A 19,660-nucleotide genomic window follows, 5' to 3' on the forward strand; every position below is an offset into this window, starting at 1 on the left:
TCTTATATTCTTATACTTTCTATTCTTCTTTTTACACTTCTTAGACTTCTTATACATTCTATACTTCTTAAACTTTGTATACGTCTTAGACTTCTCATACGTTCTATGCTTCTTAGACTTGTTATACTTCTCTCTTCTACTAAATTCACTCCTGGAAGTGACTCAAAAAAATCACTGCAAAATTTGCAATAAAAACACAGTTGGAACCTCAGCCTAAAAGTCACTCAAACCCCTAAATGGAATCCATAAAACCCATGTCTTGCCCCTCCCGAAAAAGGCACCTTACACAGATCCATACACAGAAATACACATTACGTTATCACAATATGGCGCCACAATTTCTGGTATATTTTATTTTAAATATGTATTAAGACATAAAAAACAATGTCAATTTGGTATTGCTGCATCTGAAAATGTCCAGACTATTAAAATATGAACTATTAGGCCCATACGGGGCAACACTTGCTATGACTGAGGGCCACATAGTGCTATCCCATATACAGTCCTATGAAAAAGTTTGGGCACCCCTATTAATCTTAATCATTTTTTGTTCTAAATATTTTGGTGTTTGCAACAGCCATTTCAGTTTGATATATCTAATAACTGATGGACACAGTAATATTTCAGGATTGAAATGAGGTTTATTGTACTAACAGAAAATGCGCAATATGCATTAAACCAAAATTTGACCGGTGCAAAAGTATGGGCACCCTTATCATTTTATTGATTTGAATACTCCTAACTACTTTTTACTGACTTACTGAAGCACAAAATTGGTTTTGTAACCTCAGTGAGCTTTGAACTTCATAGCCAGGTGTATCCAATCATGAGAAAAGGTATTTAAGGTGGCCAATTGCAAGTTGTTCTACTATTTGAATCTCCTCTGAAGAGTGGCATCATGGGCTACTCAAAACAACTCTCAAATGATCTGAAAACAAAGATTGTTCAACATAGTTGTTCAGGGGAAGGATACAAAAAGTTGTCTCAGAGATTTAACCTGTCAGTTTCCACTGTGAGGAACATAGTAAGGAAATGGAAGACCACAGGGACAGTTCTTGTTAAGCCCAGAAGTGGCAGGCCAAGAAAAATATCAGAAAGGCAGAGAAGAAGAATGGTGAGAACAGTCAAGGACAATCCACAGACCACCTCCAAAGAGCTGCAGCATCATCTTGCTGCAGATGGTGTCACTGTGCATCGGTCAACTATACAGCGCACTTTGCACAAATAGAAGCTGTATGGGAGAGTGATGAGAAAGAAGCCGTTTCTGCACGTACGCCACAAATAGAGTTGCCTGAGGTATGAAAAAGCACATTTGGACAAGGCAGCTTCATTTTGGAAACAAAAATTGAGTTGTTTGGTTATAAAAAAAGGCGTTATGCATGGCGTCCAAAAAGAAACAGCATTCCAAGAAAAACACATGCTACCCACTGTAAAATTTGGTGGAGGTTCCATCATGCTTTGGGGCTGTGTGGCCAATGCCGGCATTGGGAATCTTGTTAAAGTTGAGGGTCGCATGGATTCCACTCAGTATCAGCAGATTCTTGAGAATAATGTTCAAGAATCAGTGACGAAGTTGAAGTTACGCCGGGGATGGATATTTCAGCAAGACAATGATCCAAAACACCGCTCCAAATCCTCAGGCATTCATGCAGAGGAACAATTACAATGTTCTGGAATGGCCATCCCAGTCCCCAGACCTGAATATCATTGAACATCTGTGGGATGATTTGAAGCGGGCTGTCCATGCTCGGCGACCATCTAACTTAACTGAACTTGAATTGTTTGTCCAAAATACCTTTATCCAGGATCCAGGAACTGATTAAAAGCTACAGGAAGCGACTAGAGGCTGTTATCTTTGCAAAAGGAGGATCTACTAAATATTAATGTCACTTTTCTGTTGAGGTGCCCATACTTTTGCACCGGTCAAATTTTGGTTTAATGCATATTGCGCATTTTCTGTTAGTACAATAAACCTCATTTCAATCCTGAAATATTACTGTGTCCATCAGTTATTAGATATATCAAACTGAAATGGCTGTTGCAAATACCAAAATATTTAGAACTAAAAATGATTAAGATTAATAGGGGTGCCCAAACTTTTTCATAGGACTGTATTTGCTTATCTAATCTATCACACACCATAACTCGGAAGCGATAAGATGGCGGCCACATGGCACTCCACCTGGGTACAAGTTGGCGCCTGCGACATGACAGGTCCCTCCTAAAAAGCATAAACAGAATGTGGCAGCAGGACCTACTAGGACCATGGTGTGAAGACGAGGCAGGACATTGCAGGACATTGCCCCTGGGATGTGATCCTCTTACATAAAGGATCCTCTGTTGTAAATGGAACCACAACATGTTAAATTCCAGCTCAGGAGACGCCTCAGACTGATGGTCAGAAGCCCCGTCGTAAATTTACAGCATTACCGGACTAAAAATAGCCGGCGCTGGGAACGGGCTTTCAGCAGATCTGGTGGAGGGAGCAGCACAGGATAAAGCCGCGCTGCCTGACTAATGGCTTATATATATTCATGAGCGTAAAGACGCTGCACACCTCGTCCTAAATGCCACAGACCGGCTCCAGACACTGATTTAGGGGCGCAGTCATGAGAGATCTACAAGGGTTTCTGCTTTTATAGATTTATTTAATAAAGCAGGGAATGGCGGTACGGTGACATGGGGTAACTGCGAAAGCCTGCCCTCTCCAAACCACAAAACTGTGATCAATTTCCCTGCAGAGCCCCAACAGGTGAAACAAAGCATTACACAGTTCCCTCAGGAACCAATGGACTGTCCATGAAATGTGTGGACATGTCGGGTCCTCCAAGATCTTTATATCTGCTCTGATGAACAGATGAGGGTCCTGAACCAAATATTCTGTAAGAACTAAGAACAAAATCACTCATACACTATATGTGCAATTCAGGGGTCTCCATCCACGGGTCCCTGGGAAGGGGTGGAGGCAATATGGCACGCATGAGGCCAGTTCTACTCTTCTTTTCCACTGTGGTCAATGCAACACTTCTCAGTCCAGCCCTTGCGGAGCCGCCACCTGTAGGCTCCACCCAGTGCAAGTGACCAGCAAAGAATAGAATCAGCGGCTCATGCAAAGGATTCATAGCAGGTCGCAGTAAGGACAACTCTCTCAAGCGCAGGACCCCATGCTCCCACTCACCAGGAGCTCACAAAGGTAGGCTGATTTGCTGAACCAACCTGACATTTTAGTATAAGCGTACCTATCCTAGCTGATAGCAGGTTGTCCAACTCACTAGTTATTGCCCCCTCCAAGTGACCCTCAAACATCAGGGTGACCTCTGCTCCTATGAGCTGCTTACAGAGCGTGAGAGAACCCCTTATATAGGAAGCCAGACACTTCTGTACCCTCCAGATGCCTCTTGTCAGTAGCTTATCTGCACCGCAGTCCAAATTATTATACAAATGATATTTTCTCAGATTTTCCTAAAAGCCCGTCAGTCTCATGGTCAGATCTTCCCCCCTTACAGGATACATCACATTTATTGCACAAACCTCCCAATGACATTTTTTTCCCTGTTCTAAATTATTCTGCACAACAAAAATTATAAACATTTTATAGGTTGTAAAAAACTAAAAATGGTGATTTGTAGAATCTGCAGCATTAACAGACCTGTCTACCTACATGAGCCTTGTGTGATGTCACCGGATAACACAGGAGCCTTCTGTGATGTCACCAGATAACAGAGGAGCCTTCTGTGATGTCACTGGATAACATAGGAGCCTTCTGTGATGTCATCAGATAACAGAGGAGTCTTCTGTGATGTCACCGGATAACAGAGGAGTCTTCTGTGATGTCACCGGATAACAGAGGAGCCTTCTGTGATGTCACCGGATAACAGAGGAGCCTTCTGTGATGTCACTGGATAACATAGGAGCCTTCTGTGATGTCATCAGATAACAGAGGAGTCTTCTGTGATGTCACCGGATAACAGAGGAGTCTTCTGTGATGTCACCGGATAACAGAGGAGCCTTCTGTGATGTCACCGGATAACAGAGAAGTCTTTTGTGATGTCACTAGATAACAGAGGAGCCTTCTGTGATGTCACCGGATAACAGAGAAGTCTTATGTGATGTCACCAGATAACAGAGGAGCCTTCTGTGATGTCACCAGATAACAGAGGAGCCTTCTGTGATGTCACCGGATAACAGAGGAGCCTTCTGTGATGTCACCGGATAACAGAGGAGCCTTCTGTGATGTCATCAGATAACAGAGGAGTCTTCTGTGATGTCACCGGATAACAGAGGAGCCTTCTGTGATGTCACCGGATAACAGAGGAGCCTTCTGTGATGTCATCAGATAACAGAGGAGCCTTCTGTGATGTCACCGGATAACAGAGAAGTCTTCTGTGATGTCACCAGATAACAGAGGAGTCTTCTGTGATGTCACCGGATAACAGAGGAGTCTTGTGAGAACTTATTGGATAATTTCTGCTTGATTTTCTTTGCAGGTTGTCAGAATGGCCTCTAGAGCTGCTCTTCTGATGTCTCCTGCCTCCCACCCTCAGATCTTTTTCTTGTGGCTACTCCAAAGGTTCTCCATAGGGTTGAGGTCAGGGCAGGATGGCCGTCACACCTGGAGTTTTTCTCCTTTCATGCCCATATCAGTCAATGACTCCGAGGTCTTCTTTGCTGCATGAGATGGTTCATTCTCCTACATGAAGATGATTTTGCTACAGAAGGTTCTTCTTTATGTATCATGGAAGAAAGTTGTCAGTCAGAGACTCTATATATTGTGCAGAGGCCATCTTCACACCTTCAGGAACCCTAAAGGGGCTCACCAGCTCTCCCCATGATTTCAACCCTAACATGACTCCGCCTCCTCCTTACTGACGGGACAACCTTGTTGGGACATGGCAGTCATCCACCAACCATCCACTACTCCATCCATATGGACCATCCAGGGTTGCCCGGCACTCAGCAGTAAACATCATGTATATCTGGGCCCACGGCAACTGTTTCTGCAGCCACTCTCTTAATCTGATGAATCTGTCTGGCAGAAACCTTCCTCACTCTGCCTTTATCTGCACAAACCCATCTGTGCTCTGGATCAGCCACAAATCTCTTCACAGTACGATGATGACACTTAGGTTGTCATGACATATCTAATGTTTTCATCCCTTGTCACAGGCGTTGTACTATTTGAGTCTTTTCGGCCGCAGAGAGATGCTTTTTCTTTCCAATACTGATTAAATTTGTGGCTGCCTAATAATGCGGAACGTCCTTCTTAGGTAGTTTCCTTTAATTGGGCTCACCTGGCAAACTAATGATCACAGGTGATTGAGATTGATCCAAAGAGCCCCAATACACAAAACCAGGCATGAGTTTAATGAAAAAACAACAAATGACATCTTTATGACACTTCCATCTAATTGGCATAATAATTTGGAACGTGGTGTAGAGAACAATTCTCTAGAACTGACAGGCTCCCATACACATGATTGTTTGTCATTTTCCCCTTCAGCAATTCTATATTTTCCCCCAATTTTTATGCTACTAATGGACTGCAGTGCCAAAATGGAGCGTTATAACATACACCGAAAAATACAACGGCGCCTAAGAGAAGCGATCCAGTAATGGCAGAAAACAGGACTGTAAATGTGAGATACAAATCTAAAGCCCCCACACCCCACTTTATAGGGGGCATATTAATATAGTGTAGCAGCTGCCGTATGCATCAATATGTCGCAGCAGTCCCCGCTTTTTGGATGCACGCCACACACGTTACAAGGATGACAAGATGTCGGGTACTTGATAAATCATACAAATAAAAAGACAACCAAGAACGCCACAAGTGAACTGAAAGGTAAAGGAATTCTATTACTATTAGAAATTACAAGACTGACAAGGCCTCAATATCAGACTGCTTCAGCTCCGACTCCCGCCTCATCAATCAATGGATTGGTGACCTTCCAGAATTTACAGCCTCCCCTCTAATATTTACCAGGTATTTCCGGTGGGCAGCTATGCCTACTGCAATTGAATGGTTCTGAGCTGTAATACCAGGTATAACCACTACTAAGTGGATGGCGCTGTGCTTGGTAAGCAATGAAGGCAAAAAGAAACCTAAAGTCAATAACCTGTATGTACTAAGCTGCTCTGCTGGTCAGTAACAGAGGAAAATCCTCCAGTACTGAAGAGGTTACAGTGACCACACGCCTGCATTCACGTTACATACATGTACATGACATGGAGGCGGGGAGTGTAAGGGAACTCCGCACCAGTGTATACTGCTTAGTAAGGTTTGCAAAGACAATCCAGAAAATGGTCATTCCCAGAAGGAGGCACAAAAATGATCACCATTAATGTGATAAGTAATAAGTCATCAAAAAACTCCTTTAATCCCAATAGGGGGTCATATCATTAACCCCTTTACTGCCCTAGCCCAACATGGGTATTATTATTAGCCCCTTTACTTCCCAAGCCCGACAGGGGTATTATCATTAACCCCTTTACAGTCACAGACCACCAGGGTGTTATCATCAGCCACGTTACTGCCCCAGACCACTGAGGTTGTTATTATTAGTGCTAGACCATAGGCGTTAACATTAGCCCCTTTACTGCCCCAGACCACTGAGGTTGTTATTATTAGTGCTAGACCATAGGGGTTACCATTAGCCTCTTTACTGCTATAAATGGACAATCACTTTGTATAAGAGGATGCGAGGTGCTGACAGAAGGGGCAAGAGGGCACCTGACACCACATAATATCACTAATATCACAGCATTATTGGCTCCAGGTGTACCAAGGTAGGAGAAGTGGCAAAGTCACTGGGACCCAAATCCAGGGCTAATGACACACTGCACGAAACATGAGAGAATACTGGCACAGTGTGAATGGTACCAAGAATTACAGCAAGGCCTGTCATCCCTTTCATGAGGAGACCAGCGGATCTGGGAGGGAGTTTAGACATATACATAAAGCTTAAGTTCCCTTATACACTGATGCTGCCAAAGTTCAGCATGGACGCTCTGACCGGTCAGTGACTACTCCATATACACAAGCTGTGATGTCCTGTATATATTGAACCTTATATCATAGTCAGGGGTCAGCATGGAGGCTGTGACCAGTCAGTGACTACCCCATATACACAAGCTGTGATGTCCTGTGTGTACTGACCCTTATATCATAGTCAGGGGTCAGCATGGACGCTGTGACCGGTCAGTGACTACTCCATATACACAAGCTGTGATGTCCTGTGTGTACTACCCTTATATCATAGTCAGGGGTCAGCATGGACGCTGTGGTGCTCATTACCTGTCAGCCTTCATCGGGTGTCCATCCTTTGAACACTTTTGGTACAGTAACCACTACATACTGGGAACACCCCGCTGAGACCTGCTGTATGACCTGTCAGCACTGTTACTCTTCGAAAACATGTATATATATGACAGTCCTCCGTGTGCCATGGGTAGACTCTCAGTAGTGCATCAGGATAACAAGAGGATGCACAAGCTTTCTGATAGCGCAGGCACGACCAGGTGTCATATAGTATCCAGCTGCCCAAACATCTCATGGTGCTTTCTACCATTTAGACATCTCCCCACTTCTGCTCTTTCTCCCCTCTCACAGCGATTATTCTCATAGAAGGAAGCTGCAGCTCCATCCTCCTCCTCCATGTTTACTGCAAACTGATTTTTGAGAATGAAGAGGTTTCATTTCATGAGGGGGGTGCACAGCCTATCTTGTGGGCTGACGCTACCTCCAATTACTAATTCAGCAGTAGTGATCGAAGGAACACCCTGTGAGATATAAAGAACAGACGTCTCTGGAGAGATGAACAAGGCAGCTGTATTCCCACAATGACCTCAGCAATATCATTAAGAAAAGAGAAAGAAACAGAGAGAAGACACCGAGAGACTAGAACATTCTAAGCAACTAATATTTGGGGCTGGTCAGTATGAGGTCAAGAGAAGATACTGGAAGATATCAGGTCTAGGTGTGTCATGTATGAGGTATAGGCCGCTGTATATATGGGGTCTAGGTGTGTCATGTGTGAGGCATAGGCCGCTGTATATATCAGGTCTAGGTGTGTCATGTGTGAGGCGTAGGCCGCTGTATATATGGGGTCTAGGTGTGTCATGTGTGAGGCGTAGGCCGCTGTATATATGGGGTCTAGGTGTGTCATGTGTGAGGCGTAGGCCGCTGTATATATGGGGTCTAGGTGTGTCATGTGTGAGGCGTAGGCCGCTGTATATATGGGGTCTAGGTGTGTCATGTGTGAGGCGTAGGCCGCTGTATATATGGGGTCTAGGTGTGTCATGTGTGAGGCGTAGGCCGCTGTATATATGGGGTCTAGGTGTGTCATGTGTGAGGCGTAGGCCGCTGTATATATGGGGTCTAGGTGTGTCATGTGTGAGGCGTAGGCCGCTGTATGTATGGGGTCTAGGTGTGTCATGTGTGAGGCGTAGGCCGCTGTATGTATGGGGTCTAGGTGTGTCATGTGTGAGGCGTAGGCCGCTGTATGTATGGGGTCTAGGTGTGTCATGTGTGAGGCGTAGGCCGCTGTATGTATGGGGTCTAGGTGTGTCATGTGTGAGGCGTAGGCCGCTGTATGTATGGGGTCTAGGTGTGTCATGTGTGAGGCGTAGGCCGCTGTATGTATGGGGTCTAGGTGTGTCATGTGTGAGGCGTAGGCCGCTGTATGTATGGGGTCTAGGTGTGTCATGTGTGAGGCGTAGGCCGCTGTATGTATGGGGTCTAGGTGTGTCATGTGTGAGGCGTAGGCCGCTGTATGTATGGGGTCTAGGTGTGTCATGTGTGAGGCGTAGGCCGCTGTATGTATGGGGTCTAGGTGTGTCATGTGTGAGGCGTAGGCCGCTGTATGTATGGGGTCTAGGTGTGTCATGTGTGAGGCGTAGGCCGCTGTATGTATGGGGTCTAGGTGTGTCATGTGTGAGGCGTAGGCCGCTGTATGTATGGGGTCTAGGTGTGTCATGTGTGAGGCGTAGGCCGCTGTATGTATGGGGTCTAGGTGTGTCATGTGTGAGGCGTAGGCCGCTGTATGTATGGGGTCTAGGTGTGTCATGTGTGAGGCGTAGGCCGCTGTATGTATGGGGTCTAGGTGTGTCATGTGTGAGGCGTAGGCCGCTGTATGTATGGGGTCTAGGTGTGTCATGTGTGAGGCGTAGGCCGCTGTATGTATGGGGTCTAGGTGTGTCATGTGTGAGGCGTAGGCCGCTGTATGTATGGGGTCTAGGTGTGTCATGTGTGAGGCGTAGGCCGCTGTATGTATGGGGTCTAGGTGTGTCATGTGTGAGGCGTAGGCCGCTGTATGTATGGGGTCTAGGTGTGTCATGTGTGAGGCGTAGGCCGCTGTATGTATGGGGTCTAGGTGTGTCATGTGTGAGGCGTAGGCCGCTGTATATATGGGGTCTAGGTGTGTCATGTGTGAGGCGTAGGCCGCTGTATATATGGGGTCTAGGTGTGTCATGTGTGAGGCGTAGGCCGCTGTATATATGGGGTCTAGGTGTGTCATGTGTGAGGCGTAGGCCGCTGTATATATGGGGTCTAGGTGTGTCATGTGTGAGGCGTAGGCCGCTGTATATATGGGGTCTAGGTGTGTCATGTGTGAGGCGTAGGCCGCTGTATATATGGGGTCTAGGTGTGTCATGTGTGAGGCGTAGGCCGCTGTATATATGGGGTCTAGGTGTGTCATGTGTGAGGCGTAGGCCGCTGTATATATGGGGTCTAGGTGTGTCATGTGTGAGGCGTAGGCCGCTGTATATATGGGGTCTAGGTGTGTCATGTGTGAGGCGTAGGCCGCTGTATATATGGGGTCTAGGTGTGTCATGTGTGAGGCGTAGGCCGCTGTATATATGGGGTCTAGGTGTGTCATGTGTGAGGCGTAGGCCGCTGTATATATGGGGTCTAGGTGTGTCATGTGTGAGGCGTAGGCCGCTGTATATATGGGGTCTAGGTGTGTCATGTGTGAGGCGTAGGCCGCTGTATATATGGGGTCTAGGTGTGTCATGTGTGAGGCGTAGGCCGCTGTATATATGGGGTCTAGGTGTGTCATGTGTGAGGCGTAGGCCGCTGTATATATGGGGTCTAGGTGTGTCATGTGTGAGGCACAGGCCGCTGTATATATGGGGTCTAGGTGTGTCATGTGTGAGGCATAGGCCGCTGTATATATGGGGTCTAGATGTGTCATGTGTGAGGTATAGGCCGCTGTATACAGTATATCAGGTCTAGGTGTGTCATGTATGAGGCATAGGCCGCTATATAGATCGGGTCTAGGTGTGCCATGTGTGAGGCATAGGCCGCTGTATATATGGGGTCTAGGTGTGCCATGTATGAGGCATAGGCCGCTGTATATATGGGGTCTAGGTGTGCCATGTGTGAGGCATAGGCCGCTGTATATATGGGGTCTAGGTGTGTCATGTATGAGGCATAGGCCGCTGTATATATGGGGTCTAGGTGTATCATGTGTGAGGCATAGGCCGCTGTATAGATCGGGTCTAGGTGTGTCATGTATGAGGCATAGGCCGCTGTATATATGGGGTCTAGATGTGTCATGTGTGAGGTATAGGCCGCTGTATACAGTATATCAGGTCTAGGTGTGTCATGTATGAGGTATAGGCCGCTGTATATATGGGGTCTAGATGTGTCATGTGTGAGGTATAGGCCGCTGTATACAGTATATCAGGTCTAGGTGTGTCATGTATGAGGTATAGGCCGCTGTATATATCGGGTCTTTCCGCCATGATGAAGCATTCACTACAGATACAGAACTCCTGCAATCCCTGATTTGTGAGGTCTGAGGTTATGAGACAGATCTCTATGTACCGTATTAAGAATAAGTTACCCGGAGCGCCCCCCTTCCCCCCGTAGTTATATCCTGGTCAGTATACAGTACAGCGGACAAGCTTGAGGCAGATTTAGATTTTTGGAACATTTAGTGTCATGTGGTGGCTTGTGCTGCATCCTCTGGAGGTTGAATCCATCACACTCAATAATTCTATCTATGACATCATAATAACCTAAGAGACTCCTGGTCACAGCTGAGGAGTTGTTACAATGTATCACTGCAGGCAGGAGCTGTACGCAGCTTACAGAAGATTGACATGACATTTAAGGGGTTCACCAGGACTAGGACCTTAGGATAGGTCATCAATATCAGATCACTGGGACGCCAATACTCTAAACCCCCCACAAATCAGCTGAATATAGGGGCTGCAGTATTTGGCCAAGTGCATAACACAGCGCCGTACATTGTATAGTGGCTGTACTTGGTATTGCAGCTCAGCCCATTCATTTGTCCAATGGACATGACGTAGAAGTGGAGCCCACCCAAGCACCACAAGCTCATCAAACAGTTGATAGGCGGGATCCAGGGTCAGACTTTACCAGTCTAAGGCTTGGTCATTGATATCATAGTGTTGGAATACCCTGTAGACTGCAGTGGGAGCTGAGCTGCAGTATGGGGTATATGGGGGTATATGGGGCATGGCACCAAGTACTTACAGCTTTGTGCAGTGAAGAACCCCCGAAGAGCTGATCCCTGCAAGGGTCAGCCCCTAAAAATCTGATCTTTATGATCTATCCTTAGCACAGGTCAGAAATTAAAAGTCTTGCACAAGCCTTTAACCATTTGTCAGCTGTATGAGCAGGATGTCAGTGATTGTGAAGATGATGAGACCCCCATTATAACAGAGCTATAATACAGGGCGCTATTACAGGTACAGACGTCAGATTTCATATTAGACATGGCAGCCTCCGCCCTCCCGGGGTTACACTTTATAATACAGCAAGAACAAATATAAAACTTGTGCTGTTTGCTCAGCCGGGGCCCTGTCTGCAGCAGCTGCTTACACAGCCCCAGGCTTATTAAAGGGGAAGGCACCGGCCTTTCGAAACACTTAGGGCATGTTCACATGAGAAATAACAGTAGGTACAGTAGAATGGACGCTTCATGCACAAAGAGCCTCGCACTGACTTCACTGACGCCTGGAGCTTCAGCTGGGGACCTGTCTCAGAGCCTTAGGAGCGCCGTCTCCCATTGATGTCATCGCCCGGCTGACCAATATCCATCACATCCGCTCGGTCTGACTGTGCTGGCTATTTGGAGTTTCTTTCAGTGTGTTTTACAGCCTATTTCACCCACAGCCACTTGCTGCCTGTTCTGCGCTTTACAGGCGATTACACAGCAGAAAATGCCGCAGCTGCAGAAAATGAATACGCCAAAAAGCCCGGATACATCTTCAGCTCCATATCACTGAATGAACATCCCCCTACACCGTAACTGCACAGGCAGACACCATATCAGACACCCGGCATTACTGGAACAGTATGGACTGACACTGGATGAGGGGGCACTAACCATGGACTGACACTGGAGGAGGGGGCACTAACCATGGACTGACACTGGAGGAGGGGGCACTAACCATGGACTGACACTGGAGGAGGGGGCACTAACCATGGACTGACACTGGAGGAGGGGGCACTAACCATGGACTGACACTGGAGGAGGGGGCACTAACCATGGACTGACACTGGAGGAGGGGGCACTAACCATGGACTGACACTGGAGGAGGGGGCACTGATCATGGACTGACACTGGAGGAGGGGGCACTAACCATGGACTGACACTGGAGGAGGGGGCACTAACCATGGACTGACACTGGAGGGGGGGGGGCACTAACCATGGACTGACACTGGAGGAGGGGGCACTAACCATGGACTGACATTGGAGGAGGGGGCACTGACCATGTCACATCACAAGCTTATACTGGGGCAGTATGGACTGACACTGGAGAAGAGCAGATTCAGACAGGTTCACATTATACAGGTTCAGCAATAATGGCTGACACTTCACAGATTGCACAGATTGGCACTGTAATGATATAGGATGACAATGGAGCAGTATGGGCTGACACAGAAGTAGTAAAAAGTAACAGGTGGACACTGTAACAGTACAACCTGACAATGGAAAACATTACAGTCTGAAACGGGCAAATATTACAGGCTGACACCAGGAAAAAGGTACAGGATGACACCGAAGTAGTTGGAAGCAAAACAGGTGGACACCGTAACAGTACAGTCTGACACTGAGAAACGGTACAGGATGGTTGACACAGAGGCAGTACTATCTGACACTGAATCAGTACTAGCTGACAATGGATCAGTACTGGCTGACACTGGAGCAGTACTAGCTGACACTGGAGCAGTACTAGCTGACACTGGATCAGTACTGGCTGACACTGGATCAGTACTAGCTGACACTGGATCAGTACTGGCTGACACTGGATCAGTACTGGTTGACACTGGATCAGTACTGGCTGACACTGGATTAGTACTGGCTGACACTGGATCAGTACTGGTTGACACTGGATCAGTACTAGCTGACAATGGATCAGTACTGGTTGACACTGAATCAGTACTAGCTGACACTGGATCAGTACTAGCTGACACTAAATCAGTACTAGCTGACACTGGATCAGTACTGGCTGACAATGGATCAGTACTGGCTGACACTGGATCAGTACTGGCTGACACTGGATCATTACTAGCTGACACTGGATCAGTACTGGCTGACACTGGATCAGTACTGGCTGACAATGGATCAGTACTGGCTGACAATGGATCAGTACTGGTTGACACTGGATCAGTACTGGCTGACACTGGATCAGTACTAGCTGACAATGGATCAGTACTGGCTGACACTGGAGCAGTACTAGCTGACACTGGAGCAGTACTAGCTGACACTGGATCAGTACTGGTTGACACTGAATCAGTACTGGTTGACACTGAATCAGTACTGGTTGACACTGGATCAGTACTGGCTGACACTGGATCAGTACTAGTTGACACTGGATCAGTACTGGCTGACACTGGATCAGTACTAGCTGACACTGGATCAGTACTGGCTGACACTGGATCAGTACTAGCTGACACTGGATCAGTACTGGCTGACACTGGATCAGTACTGGCTGACACTGGATCAGTACTAGCTGACACTGGATCAGTACTAGCTGACACTAGATCAGTACTGGTTGACACTGGATCAGTACTAGCTGACACTGGATCAGTACTGGCTGACACTGGATCAGTAGTGGCTGACACTGGATCAGTACTGGTTGACACTGGATCAGTACTAGCTGACAATGGACCAGTACTGGCTGACACTGGATCAGTACTGGCTGACACTGGATCAGTACTGGCTGACACTGGATCAGTACTGGTTGACACTGGATCAGTACTAGCTGACAATGGACCAGTACTGGCTGACACTGGATCAGTACTGGCTGACACTGGATCAGTACTGGCTGACACTGGATCAGTACTGGTTGACACTGGATCAGTACTGGCTGACACTGGATCAGTACTGGCTGACACTGGATCAGTACTGGTTGACACTGGATTAGTACTAGCTGACAATGGATCAGTACTGGTTGACACTGAATCAGTACTAGCTGACACTGGATCAGTACTAGCTGACACTGGATCAGTACTAGCTGACACTAAATCAGTACTAGCTGACACTGGATCAGTACTAGCTGACACTGGATCAGTACTGGCTGACAATGGATCAGTACTAGCTGACACTGGATCAGTACTGGCTGACACTGGATCAGTACTGGCTGACAATGGATCAGTACTGGCTGACAATGGATCAGTACTAGCTGACACTGGATCAGTACTGGCTGACACTGGATCAGTACTGGCTGACACTGGATCAGTACTGGTTGACACTGGATCAGTACTGGCTGACACTGGATCAGTACTAGCTGACACTGGATCAGTACTGGCTGACACTGGATCAGTACTGGCTGACAATGGATCAGTACTGGCTGACAATGGATCAGTACTAGCTGACACTGGATCAGTACTGGCTGACACTGGATCAGTACTGGCTGACACTGGATCAGTACTGGTTGACACTGGATCAGTACTGGCTGACACTGGATTAGTACTGGCTGACACTGGATCAGTACTGGTTGACACTGGATCAGTACTAGCTGACAATGGATCAGTACTGGTTGACACTGAATCAGTACTAGCTGACACTGGATCAGTACTAGCTGACACTAAATCAGTACTAGCTGACACTGGATCAGTACTGGCTGACAATGGATCAGTACTGGCTGACACTGGATCAGTACTGGCTGACACTGGATCATTACTAGCTGACACTGGATCAGTACTGGCTGACACTGGATCAGTACTGGCTGACAATGGATCAGTACTGGCTGACAATGGATCAGTACTAGCTGACACTGGATCAGTACTGGCTGACACTGGATCAGTACTGGCTGACACTGGATCAGTACTGGCTGACACTGGATCGGTACTTGCTGACAATGGATCAGTACTGGCTGACACTGGATCAGTACTAGCTGACACTGGATCAGTACTGTCTGACAATGGATCGGTATTGTGTGTTTGTTTTTGTAACAAACGGAATCTTTATTAATTTTGAACGATAGTCAAAACATTGCAAGTAGAGTTGAATGTAACACCCTGCAAGGTGCCAATAAACAATGCACAAGGTGCGAACAAAATCAGATCAAATATGTCAATGAGGAGTTGTGTAATCAGCAAAAGGCGAGGGGACAGAAGATGTCCGTCACTGGATATGTATTGTATGAGACTGAATCAGAACCATCTGACACCGAAGTAGTACGGGCCAGCAGGTCTGACACCACAAGAATACTGGCTGGTGCAATGTAACAATGCAAAGGGACAATGTGACAGTACAAGCGGACAATGTAACAGTACAGGGGACAACGTAACATTACAGGGGACAATGTAACAGTACGGGGACAACGTAACATTACAGGGGACAATGGAACAGTACGGGGACAACGTAACATTACAGGGGACAATGTAACAGTACAGGCGGACAATGTAACAGTACAGGGGACAACGTAACATTACAGGGGACAATGTAACAGTACAGGCGAACAATGTAACAGTAGAGGCGGACAATGTAACAGTACGGGGACAACGTAACATTACAGGGGACAATGTAACAGTACAGGCGAACAATGTAACAGTACAGGCGGACAATGTAACAGTACAGGGGACAACGTAACATTACAGGGGACAATGTAACAGTACAGGGACAACATAACATTACAGGGGACAATGTAACAGTACAGGGACAACATAACATTACAGGGGACAATGTAACAGTACAGACGGACAATGTAATAATGCAAGGGAGCAATGTAACAGTACAGACAGACAATGTAATTGTACAGGATGATACCATTGCACTCTGTTATGACACTATGAAACAGTACAGTCTGACACTGTAACAGTATGGCCTGACAATGTAACAGTACCGGCTCACACTGGAGAAGCACTGTCTCAAACTGTAACAGTTTAGGATGACACTGTAGCAGCACTGGTTGACACTGTAACAGTAAGACCTGACAGTGGAGCAGCACTGGTTGACACTGTAACAGTTTCGGCTGACACTGTAGCAGCACTGGCTGACACTGTAACCGTTTTAGCTGACACTGTAGCAGCACTGGCTGACACTGTAACAGTCTGGGCTGACAATGGAGCAGCACTGGTTGACACTATAATAGTTTCGACTGACCCGGTAGAAGCACTGGCTGACTCTGTAACAGTTTGGGCTGACACTGTAAGAGTATGGACACTGACACTGGAGCAGTAGGCACATCTGACAGTACAGTTTTACAGCCACATTGCCATTCTCCTCTGATTCTGCTGGACCAAAGACTGACATCAAAAATCTGCAGCTATCCAGGGCACAATATCAGCAGGTAACCCGGCGCGATGACTTTATCAGTCAGGTGTGTGATAGCAATGTCTTATCCTGCCCCAGTCCATGACCCGCACTGGTCACCCTGGGGCTGCTGGTGACCTGAGCAATACTACAAAGTACAGGGATGGAGGTGAGCGTCAGCAGCTCAGAGCCCAATGTCAGCTCTCATGGGGGGGGGGGGATGAGAATAAACTAATAATAAACATAGAAATACATCCAATATGGTTTTTTCCTCCTCCACATCGACCCCCTGCACTGACAAGCCATCAGCCTCCAAGAAGGATGAATTATCTACAACCATCTCTGGCCAAAAATTATCATCTACATTAGGCTGAAGATCTGTCCTGACAATAACCTCGGCCTCGTACTAGGAGGTCTGCTCTACACAACCTGCTCCACCTGTGGCCCCCTCGGCTCTGCAATGTGGAGGACTCTGTCATACATGGAGCGGGTTAGATTACCTTGCACACTTGGAACTGTTCGGAGGTAAGGCTCTCCTGGATTTCCGATTCTCGGGGCGACACCACAGCTCCTGGCTGCCCGGATGGATAAACTGAACAGCTGCCACCTGTTCCACCACCGACTCCTGCCCCAACCGGGGTTGAAGCAGTTAAGCCGTCCAAAACTTTCCGGATAGTCTTCATCCTCGGACACCTCTATGAGGTCAGGGGAGCCCCAATGTTCATCCCCCAAATAAATGGAGTTAGGTCCAGATTCTGTGGGAAGGCACAAGGAGCGAGGCTGACGGACAACTAGGTGTAATTGTACCAGGACATGATGGAGAAGAGTCCGGGGAGATAGAAGAAAACGCAAATAACCTGTCCAGTAATGGAGAAGATCCGGATGATAAATCCTCTGCTGCAACGTCCAAACAAAGGGGAGACCTATCAGAACAGCATCCCGGAGCGCCCCGCTCAGTACTAGGGACACTCCTCTCTATTGGGGGTTCCGGATAAAGTCCATTGAGCAATCCCTAATACAGCTAATTCATGTTGTGATCTCCCCCCCGTCCACCAGCTGCAAAACATGTCCTGCAGCAGGATCGGCCCGCTACTCCCTACTGTTTGATCCTGTCAGTCCCTACAGAGATAGATCCGGCGTCGGGACTAGAAAATCCCCTTATATGTCCTCAGCCCTTCTATCAGCTCCTCTGCATCTCTGATCTGGGCTGAGGCTTCCTGTCAGGATCCTGCGGCCTACACGTGACCTGAACACAGACCAGACCACACAGTCTACTCCACCTGTACCCAGCCTCGATCAATATCACCACCAGATCTGCCCTACAGACAACCAGATTTCCCAATCTCCTCTGCAGACAACCAGATCCCTCAATATCTTTATATATAACCGATTCCCTCAACTTCTTGCCAGATTCTCCACTTGGGACAACCAGATCTCTCACAATTGTTCTGTATGTAATGGCGATCCCTAAAGCAAACCAAACACTACAAGCTTTATATAAAGCCCAGATCAACTTGCTCTATAATAAACCAGACTGCCCAATCTACACTAGATCACTGCAACGACTCCTGTAACAAAGCAGATCCCTACTCTAAAATGAATCAGATCCACAATGTACTATGGTAATAATAACAGACCAGATTCTCAGTCCTCCTGATCTCTGAATATTTCTTACAACATACCAGATCTCTCAGTATATACTACAAGAAATCCCCTAGACCTTGTAACAGATTCCCTTATCTACTAGTAACAGGCCAGATCTCTCAGCCTATACTAGATCCCCAATATACTGTATAACAGACCAGATCTCTCAGCCTATACTAGATCCCCAATATACTGTATAACAGATCAGATCTCTTAGCTTATACTAGATCCCCAATATACTGTATAACAGACCAGATCTCTCAGCTTATACTAGACCCTCAATATACTGTATAACAGACCAGGTCTCTGTCTACACTAGATCTTCCAATCTACCACAGATCAGATCTCAGTTTATCCTAGATCCCTTGGATCCCCTAGAAGTAACAGACCAGATCTCTCAGTCTGCGTTAGATCCACCACTTACCATCTAATAGAGCAGATCTGTCTATAGTAAACTCTCCAATCTGCTGTGACAGAGCAGATCTCTCATAGTATACCAGATCCCTCAGTCTATACTAGATCCCTCACTATACTGTACAGCAGAACAGATCCCTCAGTCTTTACTAGATCCCTCACTATACTGTACAGCAGAACAGATCCCTCAGTCTATACTAGATCCTCCAATCTACCGTGTAGCAGATCAGATTTCTCTGTCTATACTAGATCCCTCAGTCTAGCAGATCTCTCAGCCTGGTAAGATCCCCTGGACTCGATCTAGTCGCTCTCGCCTCCTCCACAGGGGTCCGGCATCCACTCCTGCCCAGAGCCCTGCGTCTCCTCCCCGGCTCCTGCAGACAGGACGAGGCTCCGGCTCCTCCACAGGTTCCGCACCTGCCTCCTCCCCACCAGAGCCGGCCGAGCCGCCGAGCACTGCGGTGATTTACAAGGTAGCCTCGGCTGCAGAATGACAGGGATGAGGGATGGAGCTGTCAGCAGGGACGCGGCGGTGGAAGCGCTCCGCAGGCAGCAGCAGCCTCCTCCTCCTCGCTAGCTCTCTCCGGCTGGGTGGACTGGAGCTAAGCAGGTGCGGCCGCCGCTGGAGCCCGGTCCGTAGCCTCGGCTGTCACAGCGCTGCTGCTGTCCGTGGTGCTGAGGGGAATGGGCGGGAACTGGAGGGCGGGAAAGAGGCGGGCCGCCTCAGGGCCATAAATAATTCACAACCCGCTGACGTTAGCTCCACCTCACGCCACCTAGGACACGCCCCCACATGTGACTCACTATGCCCTACCCCCTGTGCTCTTTTATCCAATCATGTAGCTCATTTCTCAGCAGTGATTCAC

The 19,660-nt window shown here is 47.4% G+C and overlaps 1 protein-coding gene across 9 annotated transcripts in view; it reads right to left on the reverse strand.

The window, feature by feature from the left end:
- Positions 1-18,539, reverse strand: part of STXBP5L (syntaxin binding protein 5L) — a 160,761-nt gene extending 142,222 nt beyond the window's left edge. For 5 of the 9 annotated variants that reach the window (XM_075263347.1, XM_075263344.1, XM_075263346.1 and 2 more), the window contains exons 1-2: positions 18,272-18,538; positions 17,237-18,050 (exon numbers count right to left, since the gene is read on the reverse strand). In XM_075263347.1, coding sequence (XP_075119448.1) covers positions 17,237-17,419 — 183 coding nt within the window. In that variant the 5' untranslated portion in view covers positions 17,420-18,050; positions 18,272-18,538. Of the gene's footprint in view, positions 1-17,236 lie in introns of all 9 variants that reach the window. The other 4 variants (XM_075263342.1, XM_075263343.1, XM_075263338.1 and 1 more) reach the window with 2 other exon arrangements.
- Between the last annotated feature and the right edge of the window lie 1,121 nt (positions 18,540-19,660).

Source organism: Leptodactylus fuscus, chromosome 2, assembly GCF_031893055.1.
Source record: "Leptodactylus fuscus isolate aLepFus1 chromosome 2, aLepFus1.hap2, whole genome shotgun sequence".
NCBI classification, from domain to species: domain Eukaryota; kingdom Metazoa; phylum Chordata; class Amphibia; order Anura; family Leptodactylidae; genus Leptodactylus; species Leptodactylus fuscus.